General features: G+C 34.5%; 1 protein-coding gene across 6 annotated transcripts in view; it reads left to right on the top strand.

The window, feature by feature from the left end:
- csw (protein tyrosine phosphatase non-receptor type corkscrew) overlaps positions 1-17,904 on the top strand; it is a 172,220-nt gene extending 154,316 nt beyond the window's left edge. For 2 of the 6 annotated variants that reach the window (XM_073975081.1, XM_073975079.1), the window contains 8 exons: positions 4,360-4,522; positions 10,832-11,011; positions 12,704-12,821; positions 12,984-13,852; positions 13,923-14,013; positions 16,101-16,290; positions 16,363-16,796; positions 16,856-17,904. In XM_073975081.1, coding sequence (XP_073831182.1) covers positions 4,360-4,522; positions 10,832-11,011; positions 12,704-12,821; positions 12,984-13,852; positions 13,923-14,013; positions 16,101-16,290; positions 16,363-16,796; positions 16,856-16,932 — 2,122 coding nt within the window. In that variant the 3' untranslated portion in view covers positions 16,933-17,904. Of the gene's footprint in view, positions 1-3,913; positions 4,278-4,359; positions 4,523-10,831; positions 11,012-12,703; positions 12,822-12,983; positions 13,853-13,922; positions 14,014-16,100; positions 16,291-16,362 lie in introns of those variants that run through there. The other 4 variants (XM_073975080.1, XM_073975078.1, XM_073975083.1 and 1 more) reach the window with 3 other exon arrangements.
- Positions 17,905-18,363: the final 459 nt, after the last annotated feature.

Raw genomic sequence — 18,363 nt, 5'->3', positions numbered from 1 at the left:
GATGAAAGTTCTGCCAAGAGAACAATAAATACGAAGGCAATGAATTCGAGAGGACAATATTTATCTTCAACGTTACAGACAGGGATGCCAACTGTTCCGAGGTAAAAATCGTTACAGAAAAATTGTGTTAAGAAACCACCACAAATCTCTACTGATAAGGACCAAAAACACTACGAAAATGTGTAAAAACGGCAGAAATTATCAACTATTACACAGAAGGAGAGAAATTGAAAAAATCGCACATACATGTTTTTATCCATTTCTTCAATAAAAAAATGTCCCAATTCCCATACTTTTCTGTATGTATGAACAATATCTGGCCTCTAAATGTATGAATATTTCACTCGCTGCACAATATTCCATTTTTCGTTTGCTTTAAAAAATGATGACAATAAACAATGTTGCGTAAAAATCGCTACAATCGCACCTTAAACAGCCAAAATCGCTACTGTAGCGCTTAAAAATAAAAAATCGCTACAACTCCTAAAAAGTGTTTTTTGTACGTCAAAAATCACCACAAGTAGCGGGAAAACCATCAACTTGGCATCCCTGGTTACAGACGCGCCCAGAACTAATTTAGAGGAAAAATATTATTTACTCTCAACTTCAAACACTCAATTGCGAGGGCACTGGCTTCAAGAGACCGACGGTTTATTATGACATATTGTGGTTAATTAGGCTATATAACAGAACGTTTGTTTTTGCGCCCAACTCAGGACATTACATAAAAAACATATTTTCCGAATTTTTACAAAAAAAAAAAAACGCCTTATGGTTTACAATAAATAGATTTTTTTTAGGGTCTTCCCTTGTAGACAGAAGACTTTTTAAGGTCTTCCTTATACACAGAAGACCTTTTTAAGAAGTCTCCCTTGTCCCGCCGGGAATGTTTCTGGAACAATTGTATTATATATATTATAGTAGACAGAAGACCTTTTAAGGTCTTCCCTAAGTAGACAGAAAACTTTAAGATCTTCTCTAGCAGACAGAAGACCTTTTTATGTATTCTTTAGCAGACAAAAGCTTTTTAAGATCTTCCCTAGTGTACAGAAGAGCTTTTAAGACCATCCTTAGCACACAGAAGACCCTTCAAGGCCTTCCCTATTAGACACAACACATTTTAAGGCCTTCTTTAGTAGACAGAAGACCCTATAAGATTTTCCCTAGTCAGAAGACCTTTCAAGGTCTTCCATAGTAGACAAAAGACCTTTGAAGGTCTTCTCTAGTAGACAGAAGACCTTTTAGGTATTCTTTAGTACACAGAAGACTTTTTTAAGGTATTTTCTATTAGACAGAAGACCTTTCAAGATCTTCCATAGTATACAGAAGACCTTTAAATGTTTAATGTAGTAGACAGAAGGCATTTTAAGGTATTCTCTTGTAGACACACGACCTTTTAATGGCTTCTATAGCAGACAGAACACCTTTTAAAGTCTTCTTTAGTACACAGAAGACCTTTTAAGATCTTCTCTAGTAGAAGACCTTCAAGGTGTTCTATATTAGACAGAATACCCTTTAAAGTCTTCTCTAGTAGCCAGAAGCCCTTTTAAGGCCATCTCCAATAGAGAAAATAATTTTAGAGTCTTTTCTAGAAGACATAAGATCTTCTAAGCTCTTCCCCTTTTAAGTGTTCGATTTTTCCAAAAAAAAACGAGATTAATGGGAACTTTCGGACCCACATATGCGAAAGTATGCTATTTCCAAAGAAAAAACTCACAGACCTGGCTAAATCGACTCCAAATTGTCTGAAACGGATTTAATCCAAACACATGCAGGGACTAAAACCACTTTAGCCATAAAGCTGAGGATACAAAAAGGTGATGTTGTTTTGTGAAGCAGGAACTTTAACTCAGACTCTCCTATCCTTATCGCACCCTTAGGTAGGAGTGAGCAATTCTCTCCCCGCTGCACATACATACACACTATCATACAAACATCCCCGAAGGGACAAGGAAGACTTCTATCATAACAATAAGTGCACCCCGATACATAACAGTTAAATTCTTGGGAACTACTTTTTATAGTCGAATACAAACGGCGTGTCCTTCGCCATCACTTGTAAAGAATTTTTACATGGTTGAAATACTTGGGAAATGTCGAAAACATTACTCTGAGGGAAATATGTTGAAAATGTCATATTGTCTGGCCTGGGAATCGAACCAGGGCATACAGTGAGCACACAGGCGGGTGTGCTTACCATAGCACTACGATGGCAGCGATATAATGTTTTTCGTAGACAAGTCCATGCTTGTAGAAAAAATGATCCTAATGCTTTCAAAATATCCTACGGTGACCACAACTGGTGGTAACGAAACGACTGAGATTGGTCCAGTAACACGCTATAACATTTCTCTCAAACATAATTCAAGTTCGAAGATGTGCTATGTTGCAGAACTCCTTCCAATACCTCCCTCATAAAAGTTCAAAATTTTTCGCATAAGTGCAGGGTTGTTTTGTTTGTTTTTCAACGAAGGTAATCCTTGTGATTCTGATTACAACAATATACAGCCTTATTCTAAGTAAGTATAAACTGCCCGTGAGTTTTGCCTGGTGAGTGATAAAACTCAAGGCGAATTTAGAATAAAGCTGATAATTGATATTCTGGCCAAGTCTTTGCTTGCTGAAAGTCTTAAAAAAAACTCTAAGAAAATCCTGTTGAAACCAACTAAAATGGTCACGACAACTATTGACAGAAATGTCTCCGAACATTAGATCAACTTTCTAAAAAGTTTAACGTTTATTTGGAACGCCCCCATAAAAAATATCCAGTAGATAGGGTAATTCTAGAAAAAATAGGGCATCATATTTTGCAGGAAGTAGAAGGGTGCGTATGACTACTGTCAATACTAATACGCCATGCATAGATAGTCTGTCGTATTTCTGGAATGAGTTCGACAACAATCTATTACGCAGTCGATGTTATATTTTTTCCGACGGGAAATCCCTACATTCATTCGACAGTAGAGCTAGATACACTTGAAAAGACAATCATTCCTTCAAATAAGAGTCGTGTTCCTTTACGTGCCAGAGGTTACCACTTTTTACCCGCACTTAAAAAAGCATACAATTTATATGATAGCAGCTCACCACTTTTACCATTTTTCAAAGTAAAGGAACAGACCAAAGGTTACTAACCTACCTCTAAACCCTGATAATTGCCCAAAACGGTAATACTGTTACTGTTAAATTCTTCCAGTCGATTTTGCTGCCATCTTCCCAAATGATAAAATTCAACAAAAACGTAAAAAATAGTTAAAAATTTTTGCTGGAAGTAGAAGGGTGCGTATGACTACTGTCAACAGTAATACGCCATGGATTGTTTGTCGTATTTCAGAGATGGATTCGAAAAAATGCAATCGATGTCATGATATTTCTGACGGGAAATTCCCAAATCCACTGGGCCGGATAACTCATAAAATTGCTTAAAACTGACCTAGGCTTTAAAATAAAAACCAGGAAGGGACGAAATGTTTTTGAAATGGTAATCAGTTTTTCATATAAGGTCAATAACCTACTCTAAACCCGTAAAATTATCCAAATTGGTGGTACTGCTATATTGCAACCATACATTTGTCGTTAAATACATCAAAATCATGTAAAACATACGGTTAAATTCTTCCAAAAGTCGATTTTGCTGCCATAGATTTATTCCTGCAATAAACTTAACGCTTACCATCTTCCCAATTTGTAAAATAAAAATAAATAAGTTTCTTACCACTTTTACCCAACTCTATACCCTACTTGTCATGAAAATTCTCACAACTTTTTCGTTAGTCGTCTAAACGTGAAATAACCTATTGTTTGTATTTGCATATTAACTAACCACTACATCAACAGATTTCAACCGTTTATTTAACGTTGAGAGTAGATAATCGAAAAAGTTTCAAATACACGTGCTAACTGAGCAACAGGTGATTCAAACAGAGAGAGAAATATAATAACGTTCTTTCTCACACACAAACAAAGCAAGCTTTTTAAACAGATGTTCTTTCTGTTACCAAATTGTTGTGAGAGCAAATGTTCATAACAGAGAACAAATGGCATGAGAACAAATATTGATGCACAAAGTTTGAAAGCCATAGAAACAAATTGAAAAAGAGCTTTGACAAATTGTGTCATATTTAGAGGGAATGTCAGTGTTTTGAAAACAAACAATTAGTACGCAATTGATAAGCCAATGTAAAGGACTTGAGAAATTATTTGCAAGCTATACCTATTAAAGATTAATTGAGGAAAAGAAAGTGTATACAGAGGAGGGGAAGGATTACATACAGATTGTAGGTTTGATTTTTCTATGAAATATTCAATACCTTATTGATTGTTTAAATAATTTTATTTATTTTTTTGGTGTATTTTCAGATGGTTTCATGGCAATCTTTCTGGCAAAGAAGGTGAAAAATTGTTATTGGAGCGTGGAAAGAATGGTTCATTTCTGGTTCGTGAATCTCAATCTAAACCAGGCGATTTTGTATTATCTGTAAGAACAGACGATAAAGTTACACATGTCATGATACGCTGGCAGGTATGTACAAAGGAGGCTTAATGTCAGCCAACCACTATACAATATATGTTTTTTATTCTATTAAAAACCAATACTAAGTTTGAATCATCATCAAAAAAAAAAACAAAATAATTGGCATTTAACAACAAAGTAAACAAAAAATTACAAAAAATGTGATTTGTTTTGTGGATTATTATTTTATTGTTTTTTTTTTTTTCATAGAAGTAGTTGTGTAAAAAATGTTAAACAATAACAACAATTTCAATTTAGCAAAATTTCAAGTTCAACTAAACATTTGTAAAGTTTTTCCTTATTATTTATGACCTTGAACGAAAAAAAAAACAACAAAATCCAACAACAGGCAAAAATACAAATATACAGACACGTAGAGGAGGCATACAAACATATGTACATACATGCAAAATATATAACCGACATACAAATGTACATGACTGCATCTAACTAATTTTCAATTTGCACCAAGTCCGTGCTCGCAGCACACTCACTTGCACACCTACCTACCTTAGTAGACACAAACAATTTTCGAGTTCAATTTGATTTTTTTTTTTTTTTGCTACTAGCCATACTTAAATTGACAACAGCTTAGTTCGCCGTCGGGTGAGAGTAATTAATTTTTTGTGTGTTATTGTTACTGGTATGAGATGGGGACAAACAAAAACAAAAAAAAAAGAAATTTATTAATTCTGTTTAAGTTAGAACTGAGCTTTAATGATTTTGTGCGCCGATGATTGTGTGAAATTGCAATTGTTTTTGTTGAAAACAAATCCATAAAATTTGTCTATAAATTAAAATTTTTTCTTTGTTGTTGTAAGACACTAGGGAATGAAAATTTACAATACTGAAACGCACTACAAAAATAGATATTCCTTCTAATATATAACAGAAAAATCAATATAAAAGAAATTAAGGTCAATGAAGAAAAGTTCGCAATGGTTTTAATAATGATTTCATTTTTCCGGTGAAGGATTGGCACGCAATTTTATACAGCCGTCATGCATAAGAAATATAAAGTTTTAAGAAAATTCACATTAAAGTAGTAGTATATATTTGTTCCAAGGAGAGAGTTATAGGAAAGCAAGTTACAAATTATTCAAAATTTTCTTCTGGAAGGTGGAGGTAAAAGGGTGCGTATAACTACTGTTAACACTAATACGCTTTTGGAAAATGCTCAAATTCATTAGCCGCAAGAACAAAATAGACCTTAGATAGAAATACTTTAGCAAATATAGAATATTTTTGTACTCTTTGATGTGAAAGAGACTTCTTTCCGTCTGAATTTTTAAAGAAAATTCCAAATAACATAGTAGCAGCATGGCAATATTTTAGAAAGCTTATTAAAAATAATTGAACATTGTTGCTGTAAGTAGAAAGGTGCGTATAACTGTTGTTAAGACTAATACGCCTTCGTTTGCTGCTATTTTACAGTCTATACAGAAGAATTCAAATCCATTAAACACATAGACCTTAGAGATAGAGATTTAACATAGATATAACTTAAAATAAAAAAACACTGTAAAAATAATCGGATATTTAGAAAGCGTATAAAAATAACTAAATATTTTTGCTGGAAGAAGAAGTTTGCGTATGACTATTATCAACACTAATACGCTATAGTGGATTTGAAGCATTATCTTATGCAATCGATTTAGAAAGCGTATAAAAATAATTGAGCCTTTTTGCTGAATGTACAATGGTGCGTATGACTATTGTCAACACTAATCCGCCCTAGATGGTTTGTCGTATGTTATAATATTTCTGAAAGGGTGCCACCGTGGTGCAATGGATGCCTTGCACGCAGAAGGTCGTGGGTTCGATTCCCCGGCCAGGCAACATCAAAATTTTCAACGATGGCAAAATACCCCTCAGTAATGTTGGCGACATTTCCTGAGCATTTCAGCCATATAAAACTTCTCTATAAAATGGTGTCGTAAGACACCGTTCGGACTCGGCGATAAACAGTAGGTCCCATATCATTGAGCTAATATGAATCGGGGTGCACTCATTGATATGAGAGAAGTCTCCCCTGGCCCGTCTGGGATGTTTGTGGAACAATTATATATAAACCCCTTAATCCATTCACAAAAAAGCAAAAAGGTCATAACAGTTTGCAACTGTTCTAGAGCTTTGAAATATTTAATATGAAAAAAGTGTCTGAACTTTTTTTCTGGGTGCGTATGACTACGGTCAACGCCAATACGCCATCAATGATTTGTCGTATTTAGGGATAAATTTGAAACAATCTGTTATGCATTCGATATTATAATGATGTTTCCGAGGGGAAAACCTCTAATCCATTCGGAAAGCTAACTTGAACTCTTTGATTAGAAAGAAATCTATATCCACCCGAAATTAGTAAATTAGTAAAAATTTAATAGTAAAACTCGTAAAAGAGAGAACTGCAAAAAATTTGTTCTCACACACAAGTTTTTTGAAATAGTTCGGGAACGGAAAAATGAAAAATACGTCAAAAAAACTGGAACAAATGTCAAAGTCGGCGTATCAGCCAATCAGACGCCGGCAACCATGTTACTATTTTTTTACTCGCCCAAATTTGTCGTGTAAAAAGTTTTTAAAGAGAGCGTCATTCAGCGCCATTTTTGTTCAAAGAGAAGTGAACATTTTACAACTTTTTTGTGTACGGGAACGCTTTTTCGAGTAAAATGTGTAAAAGTCGTAAAAATTGTAAAAACTTTTTAGTTCTGGAACACAGCTAATAAAAATAAAATAATTTATCGTTTTTGCTGGAAATAGTAGGATGCGTGTGACAACTGTCAACACAGGGATAGTTTATCATATTTAGGGATGGATTTTTAAGGGTGACCCCCTTAAGAAAGCTATAAAACTGATTTGGTATTATAATTATTTTTTTTATCTGAAAGAGTACATCTTAATATACTTTCTGTTTTTTTTTTTTTTTTTTTTTTTTTTTTTTGAAAATTACGGTGCCAAAGCTAGCTAAAAGACTGATGGACCGATAATCATGTTTTTGTGGTCTTATTTAGAACATAAATATCTAATCCTTCATCGATCGATTTAATTTGAAAAATTCATTTTTCAATTTGAACTCTTTCATTCTTTCATTTAAAATTCGAATTATCCATTTCATTTTTAATTCGAAGCTTTCCATTTGAAATTCCAATATGTAATTTCAAATGATATTCAATTTATCATCAATGTGTAAAATTGAAGAAAAAGTTAAATTTCGAATTTAAATTACAAATGGAATGAAATTAAAAAAACAAATAAAGGTTTTAACTCCCAAAAGCAACCTTTGAAGCTAGAATAGCAGAAGAACATTTTGGCGGGCATAACAGCCTTCTGTATTCGGTTCCACGCCACCTCGTCATTTCCAGCTCGTACGCAAGATTAAAAAGATTTAATCAAAATAATTGGTCGTCCCAAAGACGTGTGATTGTTTTTTTTAGTTCTGAAGTATTTTCTTAATTAAGGATAGTGAAAAAGTACTTCTTCAAAATGCCATAGGTAAATGACTTCTTTGCTAAAATGCCTCCTAATGTCGAGTTAATATTCATGCGCCATAAACACAAATCAATAAAGTCCAAAGCATAAAAATGGACTAAAATATCTTTGGGACATATATTATTTTTATTAATAAAAAAATATCCCATACAAAAATTTGTGTAAATCAGTTTTGAGTGTTTGTTTTCTACAAGCATTTTACAGAATAAATATCAAGGAGCGTATGGGTAGCTTTAATACTTATACGCCACCTACGAAGTAGTTAAATAAAAAATATTCTCCATTTCATTTTGTATAAATATCCTGGAGCGCATGGATAAAGTTAAATAAAAATGTATTCACCATTTCTTATTCTAGCCCTGCGCCATAACTTTTTTCTCATTACTGAATTTTCCCATCACATTCACAGAAATCCTAAACCTCTTTCCTAATATTAAACTTCAGAGAGTTCACTCATCGTGTCCTCATAAATCTTTCCCTTAGAATTAACCAGAGAGAAGGCAGTATTTGTTAACATTGGCCCCATTTAAAAAGGATCCAAAATATGTTTCGCACTCTGCTCATATTTTTTGGTACGATCAAACTTCTTTACAACGAGAAATTTTCTTTGTGACGAGTTGTTTTAAAAAGTACAAACATGAGTTATCATACAAAATATTTTCTTTATAACTAATGTTCGCGATAACAAAAGCTACGTTTCATTGTATTTTAATCATGGAGCGTATGAGTGACTATAATATTCATAAGCCACATATAAGTAATGTAAAAAAGTATTTACCTCTTTGGTGGCATATAACGTTTAAAGAAATTCTATAAAAAACGAAGAATTGTTTGCCATATAAAATCGGAACTGAAAAGAGTAAAGAGATTAGTTTCTGTCCCATATATCCCGACACGGCTAGCTATTGTCTGAACCAGGAACCAACCAGTACTACTCAAAAACTGGATACTAGATATTCTGCGCGTTTTTACCTGAGCCTGTAGGACTACCAGATCTACATTAGCCGACGCTATTTACAGCTGTCTAATTTAAATAATTTCCAAGAGAAGTAACAAGGGTCATATGAGAGACCATAACATATGTATGTATGTGCATACGCCACATATCAACTAAATTTTATCAGAAGCAATAGGATCCCAAAGTGACTCGCTATTTCTATTTTTTATAATGAAGAACTTTAGGGATTAAAAATATAGGAATGTTGAACGAAGTTTATTTAATAGTACGAATAACAAGGACCGGCAGTATGAGTGACTATAACAAGCATACGCCACGTATGGACAAATTATCAAAACCAATTTTGGAACATCATTGACGTACAAATCAATTATCTATTTGATCATAGCAACAAAATTACAGTTACAAAGAAATGATTTTCTGTCCTAAATTTTCCAACGCGAATCGATCTCGTATGATTTTTTCGTATTCAACCACAAACATGAGATAAGAGCTAAGGAGATTTTGCCTCCTCCATTGATAAAAAAAGTAGTTAAGGGATGACCCTCTGTTGTAAAGCCCAATTAAAACCATTTTTCATTATTTTTGTCTAACAAAACTACGAAACCTTTTTAATAGATTTTTTATTTGAAAGAGCATAACTTAATCTAAATTTTGAATTTTTATTGTTGAAAAATACTACATAGTTTTGTGGCAAATAGCCATTTACGAAGCCCTGTTTTAAAAATATATTTTTTTAATATTTGTTTTACAGAAATGGTGGACCGAAAAATTCAAAATTTTTGCTTAAAAAACTACCAATTTTGGCCATAAAACGAGCAATTCTTTTTAAATAATTCGATCGATTATTGTCATATATTTTTTATAACCTTGATAAGTCCACAAAAAAATATATGACAATCGGTTCATTAGGTTTCGAGCGGGTCACCCCTTAAGTCATTTTTATACTATTGATAGCAGGTGGCGTATGAGTGGCTACGATACTTATACGCCACATATAACCCAATTATAAAAAATCTTTTTTCAATATGTATGTATGTATATTGGTGGGAAATCGCCAAGAAGCTTATATGTATCGTTGAATGGCTTGTCCCTCGCAACGAATATAAGAAAATAAGTTTTCTTACTTCGATATATTCGATATATAATTGTTCCACAAACATCCCAGGAGGGACAAGGGAAACTTCTATCATATCAATGAGTGCACCCCGATTCATATTACCTCGATGATAGGGGGGTCGCCGAGTCCGAACTGGCTGAAATGCTCAGGAAATGTCGCCAACATTACTGAGGGGTGTTTTGCCACCGTTGAAAATTTGATGTTGCCTAGCCGGGAATCCAACCCACGACCTTCTGCGTGCAAGGCGGGTGTGCATACCATTACACCACGGTGGCACCCAAGATAGATGGATATAGTCCCTTGGAATAACCTTATCAATGGTCAATTGGGTGGCATTGTTACTTCCTCCAAACTGTTGTTTTTTGCCTATAATGTCTTTATCTGAAGTGGAGCATCGATTCAGTGTTCAAATATGTATACTTCGTTGACAGACTAAAAGTGCAGGCCATGAATATCGAAACACATCATTTCAATTTTGTTATCTGCAGAATGACAGTCCTCCGTGTTGCCCTTTAACTTGATAAAACAATAATTCTAGTTCCAACATCTATTCTTATATATTTTGCATTACAAAAACAACAAAGTATATATGGTTGATGGAAGCTAGGGCTTATAAATGTATCTCATTTCTATATACCCATACTTTCACTTTCTACCATAATTTGCCATGTCAATTTTCCTTCTAATTGCTTAATTGATTTCTCCTAATGAATGCCTTTTAATTGAGTCATTTTTTCTCCTTTACTTTCAGGATAACAAATATGATGTTGGCGGTGGTGAACCATTCAACACTTTATCGGAATTAATTGAACACTACAAACGTAATCCAATGGTTGAGACGTGCGGTACGGTTGTCCATTTGCGACAGCCATTTAATGCTACACGTATCACTGCTGCTGGCATCAATGCTCGTGTAGAACAGCTGGTAAAGGTAAGTGAAGTCTGTTCATCCATCACAGACAAATGTCAAAATATAACACGGGGACCGAGGGTAGAAATGTTGCTCAAGTTAATTGTTTACTTAAATGTGACAGTTTCCCATAGATTTATGAATGATTTTCCATTAGTATTTAGCGATGGCAACGATGTGGTATCAATTTACAGAAATTTTATCTCAGTTTGATAGATTATCTCCTTTCCTCTGGGCGTTGGAAAGATTTTAATATGGAGGCATATACATAACGTTCATTGTTGATCTAGTCTATTAATAATAATGATTGGCGGTTTGTTTGTTTTTATTTTTGTTCGTTATATTTGTTTACATTGGCGTATCGTCGACGTCCATTTAGGTCCACTTTTTATTTGTGTGTGAGATTTGCAAACTTTTTTGCCAGTGTCAGTCAGTGTGGCAGCGTTAACAGAGTTTGATGGTTGTCGAGTAGTCTTAACCTTTTAAGGCAACAGCCAGCCTTATGATGACAATCTGACAAACATAGAGATAGCCATATATTTATATCGTCAAGATTGTTTATGGTTTGTAGACATTTACACAAAAAAAACGCAAAACCACATATTAATTTTGCAATTACTTGAATTGCATTTCATAACTTTTTAGGCACATATTGCTTTGTAGCTAATTAGGAGATGATAATATTTACAATAAAAAGTTTTTTTTTGTTTTCTAAAAGGGGCCAAGTCAATATTTTTAACAACTTTGAACCTACTAGACCATGTTTATATTATAGCCATTTGCAGGGTTAACCTCTTTATGAGGATTTATTTGAAATATTAACAATAAAATTGACATGACAAACCCAGTCGGTTTGTTAAATCCGGTTATATATAAACGTACTACTAGTCGACTGTTCTGAGATTTAGTTGAATACTCTAAAACACCTTTATCGTGATGGGAACTCTATATCCACATAGTCCAATCTGGACACATTCGTTTTGGAAGTCGTTGCGAATACTTCTCCTGTGCCGCGGGTGTTAGGAGCCCTAGATTTTTTGATTTAGCCTGACAGCCGTGGTTTCGATTCTCGAGAAGAACTTCGGCTTGATGTGGACTTGCATTCTCAAAAGTGTGCTGTGACTCTTACAACGGATATATATATATATATATATATATATATATATATATATATATAACTCGAACCGACAAATTTCATTTGAGGCGTGTGAGAACTCTTATAGACTTTTCCTGATGGCATCTAGTATTATTACGACATTTATTTTGCCTTCCCGCCACACATTTCGTCCAGCAAGTGGATATTTTATCGGCTTATCCCATCACGCTGCCTTCAGCGTCTTCTTGGCGTCCAATATAGACATTATAACTAAATCAGAGCGCAGTAGTAAATACTTGAGAATGTTACCAGGATTTATAAATTCTTTATGACCGTGCCTCCTTGTACTTTGATTAATATTTACCCTAATGAAGTTGGAAATTTACGTCGGCATTTACTTGGGGACATTATATTGTAACAGTAATTACAGGTTCCATGTTTGAAACAGTTTAGTCTACCTTAGAAGCCTTCCTCAGGCAAATTCAAAATTTCGCTTGATGTATGGTAGTCCATATTTTCTTATATTTGAGTGTATTCGTGATTTAGTCTCCTCCGTCCCAGCACAATTATATTTGTTTTTGTATACTAATAATAATTGAATTTCTTTCTTTTCTTAGGGTGGCTTTTGGGAAGAATTTGAAGCTTTACAGCAAGATAGTCGTGACATTTTCTCACGTAATGAAGGCTATAAACTGGAGAATCGCAACAAAAATCGTTACAGAAATATATTACCATGTAAGTTAATAGTTTTAAATAAAATTTTTGTAGTTAAGCAGCGAAAAATAGCGCTCCATTTCACTTTCGTCATTGCTTTATTTAACTGCATATAGACATTTTTGTTATTATATTTTACTAATAAATACACTTCCTCTCTCTCTCTCTCTCCCTCCCCCATAGATGATCACACTCGTGTCAAATTGAACGATGTCGATCACAGCATATCCGGCGCTGAATATATCAATGCCAATTATATACGCTTACCCACCGATGGTGAACAGAATAACATGAATGCTTCCCAGGAAAGTTTAAATGCCATGGTGTCATCGTGTCCAGCATGTACAGCTGCCCAAATTCAAAAGAATTGCCCCAACTGCCAGTTGTTGAATAAAACCTGCGTTCAGTGTGCTGTGAAAACGGCCACGCTGCCATATAGCAACTGTGTAACGTGCAACAAGAAAACGGATAATTTAAACAAACACAAGCGTAGTGAATCTCTTACCAATAATGCATTAATTGGCAATTGTAATGGTTTAAGCCAACCACAAGGCCAACAACGTTCAGGCGGAGCTTCTGGTTCCAATGGTGGTGCTGGTGTTGCTATATCACGACCCCTCAATAAAAAGAATAGCAATGATTTAACCGAACGTGAAATGTTCAAAACATACATTGCTACCCAGGGTTGTTTGGCCAATACCATTACCGATTTCTGGAATATGATTTGGCAGGAGAATACACGTGTCATTGTGATGACAACCAAAGAATTTGAACGTGGCAAAAACAAGTGTGCCAAATATTGGCCAGATGAGGGACAGACCAAACAATTTGGACCCGCCAAAATTCAATGCATCTCAGAGAATTCCACCAACGATTATACGTTACGGGAATTCCTATTTTCATGGCGTGACCAGCCAGAGAGGCGTATATTCCACTATCACTTTCAGGTGTGGCCCGATCATGGTGTACCCGCAGATCCCGGTTGTGTGTTGAACTTTTTGCAAGATGTCAACACCAAACAGGGACAATTGACACAGGCTGGTGATAAGCCGGTAAGATTGACGATGATAATTTCATATGAGTTCTTTTTTTAATTTATTTTAATTTTTCTTTTCTTTTTAGGGTCCAATTTGTGTCCATTGTTCAGCGGGTATTGGTCGTACGGGTACATTTATAGTGATAGACATGATTTTGGATCAGATCGATAGGAATGGTAAGTAAAAATTTATTTATTATTTCGCATTGAACCAAGATTTAAACATCATCACTCATCATCAGCAATTATTTGCTAACCATTGACCATGTCTTAATATTCTGATAAGGCACGCGTAGGGATACAAACTTTTTGGAGTTCTCTACTAATCTACAAATAGTGTGTTAAAATTGATCGAAAATCGCTCTAAATTGTACAGAAAATGAAAAATAACTCAAGCATGTATTGCAGAAATTAAAGCATACTTTTAGGCGCTAATAATATTCCACAATGGGCCTTTTGAAACTACGTTTCATTTCTATTTTCTAAAGCTTCCTTTCCATATTAGAGCCGATAGGAAGCTCTATTCAATAGTAATCTCGATGATTCGTAATGACACGTTACTTGATTTTGCATCGAATTTCCAACGTTAAAGATTTATGGAGGTTTGAGGTTGTAATGAAGGGAAACGACCGTTTATAATTAAATATTGATGTTTTCATTTTATCGGGTTCGTATAATCGGCATTCTACTAAAAATATGTATTCTTCTTAAACCTATGTATTATTTTCGACAAGAAACCCCAACACCCGAGTACAGATGATGCATTGGAATTAATGCTCATTCTTTTCAAAGCAGACTGTTGACACAAAATTTTTTCCACAAATATCCCCCACAAGGGACAAAGGAGACTTCTCTCATATCAATAAGTACACCCCGATTCATATTAACTCGATGATAGGGTAGTCGCCGAGTCCGAACGTTGTGACACTACTTGTGGAAAAGTTTTATAAAACTTCCATTGACACAACGGCCTACATATATTTATAGAATAGTCGGAATAGTTAAAGAGTCATAGGAGGTTATTCTGAATGAAATACAGAATAACCCCCATATAGTTTTGCCCCTACTGTTATTATTCAGGACTTATGTACTAACCTCGTGCATTAACAAGGTTAACTGATCGGTAAATAAAGAATGGATACGGGGAACCGGGGAAAATTGTTTCTGTGACCTCAAGCCATGTACTGTCGTCGTACTGTATCCCGGCTTACATCTACATGAAACGTTAAGAACTTCCAATCGTTCCAGTACCTCCCCCACAAAATATAATTCTTTTCGCAAAAACGGTGCGCATGACTTTGCATATGGAAATATTACTTCCAGGCATAGATCGGGTTTGAGTATGGACTAAATCGGTGTACTCCTTCGTGTACCTCCCTCACAAAATTTGGAATAAGTACAGTTTAACAGCACGTCTCTCCCTATTACGACGGTACATTTTTTGTGATGACAAGTGCATACTTCATGAGATAATGGCCCAAAAACTCCGGAAAATACTGCTGGCACAAACTAAACTTTGTAGTACGTAAGATAGCCCTCGAAGGGAGAAAACGATAATGGTCCAAACTTTGTACATCGTATTATTTCATACAGACTCGGATTATGCCCGAATATTGCCTACATCGGATCACTATTTCGGGTATCTTTCCACACAAATTTTGGAAAAAGTGCAGTTTAAGAACTAGTCTGTGATCGTTTTTAAATTTTTGACATGATGTGTATGCGGCTCTAGTTACGACACACACACAATTTTTTCGGGTGCAAGTACATACTTCCTGAGGAATTTGCCCAAACACTCAAAAACCCCCTATGGACATCAGAAGTATTGTGTTTACTTATTTTTTCTTTTTTTTTTACAAAAATGCCAAGGCAATGAACATTTTCAGGAGGTGACATCCACACAACTATAACAAGCATCCTCTTCAGGAAATGTCAGTATTACGTTGAAAATGTTATGTCTTGGCGGAAATAGAACTTTTCATTTATTTATTGTCTTATTCAAGCCTAAACACAAAAAGAGGGTTTAAAAGCCGGGAGCCACAACGATTTCTGGCGAATAACAGTGTGTATGTTACACATCCCTTGCAAAACATTGCAAAACGTGTTCAAGACTTTTAGGGGTTAGGAATAAAAGCCTTAACCGTTTCGCCGTAACACCCGATCTCAACTAGACTTTGCACTTCATTAGAGACTTGTTTTTCTCATTGAAACTTTTCAACATATGTAAAACTTTAAATTAGCACCACTCTCTGTTTTCTTTGCAGGTTTAGATACCGAAATTGATATACAACGCACAATACAAATGGTACGATCCCAACGTTCTGGTCTAGTACAAACTGAGGCACAATATAAATTTGTTTATTATGCTGTACAGCATTATATACAAACATTAATACAACGCAAACGTGCCGAAGAGCAAAGCATACAAGTTGGTCGTGAATATACAAATATAAAGTAAGTCGTGTAAAGCTGAACATTAATTGTTGTAGTTGTAATATAAAAAATGTTTCTATTTCCTAATTGCAGATATACTGGCGAAATTGGTAACGATACACAAAGATCTCCTTTACCACCTAATTTAAGTTTAGCAAGTAAACAGCAGCAGCAGCAACAGATAAGCTCGTCCAGCAATAGTAATGCTAGTGCTGACAACGTTCAACAAGCATCGAAATCCGCTTTTAATAAAATGCCATTGGCATCGCCAACAACACCAAGCAGCCGTCATAAATTTACACAGGCTACGGCCGGCACACAACCACCACAACAACAGCAGCAAATCTACTGCAACGATGTATTTCAAGCAACAACACCAAAACACAACGAACAACAACAATCTCATCATCATCCAACCCATCATTCACATTTAACACAACAGCAACAACAGTTGCAACACCATCAAATGTCGTCCTCATCATCCACATCATCATCATCAGCAGCTGGTGGACATGCGGCGGGAACAGGTAAGCAGGTCTCGTCACGGCCCGGTTTGCTCAAATTGTTTACTCCCGTCATTTTTCAGCCTACGAAAACATTCCCAAAGACATGATGAGGCATCATTATGCGGCGCCTCCTCCAACACCGCCACGTAAAACATGACAATTAAAGTTTTGAATCATTCATTGATTTCGTTTGAAAATTTGTTTGTACCCTTTCCCGCTTCCGCGAAACGTACCACATCTACTAACTGTCCCGTTAAGTAAACACTATTACCTACCAACCACCGTCACCTCCTCCGAAAACACCTCATAAACATAAAATTGTTTTGAAAAATAACCCCCCTCCCCCTTTCATAATTCATTGTTATGTGTTATTTTGTTCATATTTTTTGGATATCTTCTTATTTGCTGTTGTAGTGTAAAGTAGAGTATTTTGATTTGTTTTTGCAAGTATCCCCCCTCAAAGTCCCTCGTAACATTGATAAGTAACGAAAATTTAAATATGTTATTTTAAGTTTTCATTTGTGCATTGTTTCATTCAAATGTGTATTCATTGTTTTTTGCATTGCTTCATTGTGATATTGAAAACAGAAATTTGTATAACTTAGAAAAAAAATCAAAACAGAAACAGAGCTTTCACAATTTCTTGTTGTATCTTTAATTTTCAAATTGTATTTGTATTTCTATTTTCTGCTTTCTCCTATTATTTCTTCTTCTTCTTAATTTATAAATGTTGTTAAGAAATTTTTGAAATTTCTGTAATTTTTCTTCCCCTCTTGTAATGTGAGATCAAGATGTTGTTGCTATAATTTTGATAGCATCCCATTTTTTTGTCTTTTGTTTTAATGTTAAATAAGAATAAGAATGATGATTACATACCCAATACAACAATACACGTATATTTTTGTTATTTTGTAACTTTTACATTGTATTACGTATTTTATTTAATTTAAACAACAACAACAAGTACATTTAACATTTTTTATGCGAGTTAGACAATAATTTCTTGGAAAATATTGTAATTTTTCTTAATTTTAACAAATTTGCTTTAATTTATAATATAATAGTTATTACAAAACAGAATATGATGATATTAATAAAGTGAAAAACGCAAAATATTACAAAATGAAAATACAATTTTTATTTTTTTTTTCTTTTTTACACATTTGTTTTTGGTTTTGTGCCTACATAAAGGGCATTATGATTTTAGAACTTTTTCAAATGTTTTCGAAATAAATCATAAGAGTGCATTTCTATGTGGATAGGTCCATTCCAGCCACGATTCTAATTAGCTGAGTGTTAAATATTTCCCACAGCTAGATATCATTCTGCGAGATTTTAGCATTTAGGATTTAGATTTGAGGATGTGGTACCTGCAATCGCATACTTTTCATTTTCATCATTCTAATAATAGGAGAAAGTAGTGGGATCTCAAATGAAACAAAAAGATAGCGTGGAGGAGGAAAAAAAGTAAGAAGTTTTAAAGTTTTGCACTGTGCAAACTTTTTCAGCTTTTTGTGTTCAAAAACTTATCTAGGGAACTAGAAATGATTCTACAAATTTACAATGTACTTTGGATGCCGCGAATGAG

This window comes from Musca autumnalis, unplaced genomic scaffold (assembly GCF_047663935.1).
Source record: "Musca autumnalis isolate F117 unplaced genomic scaffold, ASM4766393v1 scaffold_3, whole genome shotgun sequence".
NCBI lineage: Eukaryota > Metazoa > Arthropoda > Insecta > Diptera > Muscidae > Musca > Musca autumnalis.
Note: the sequence above shows the minus strand (reverse complement) of the source record. Positions and strands in the feature narration are given on the sequence as shown.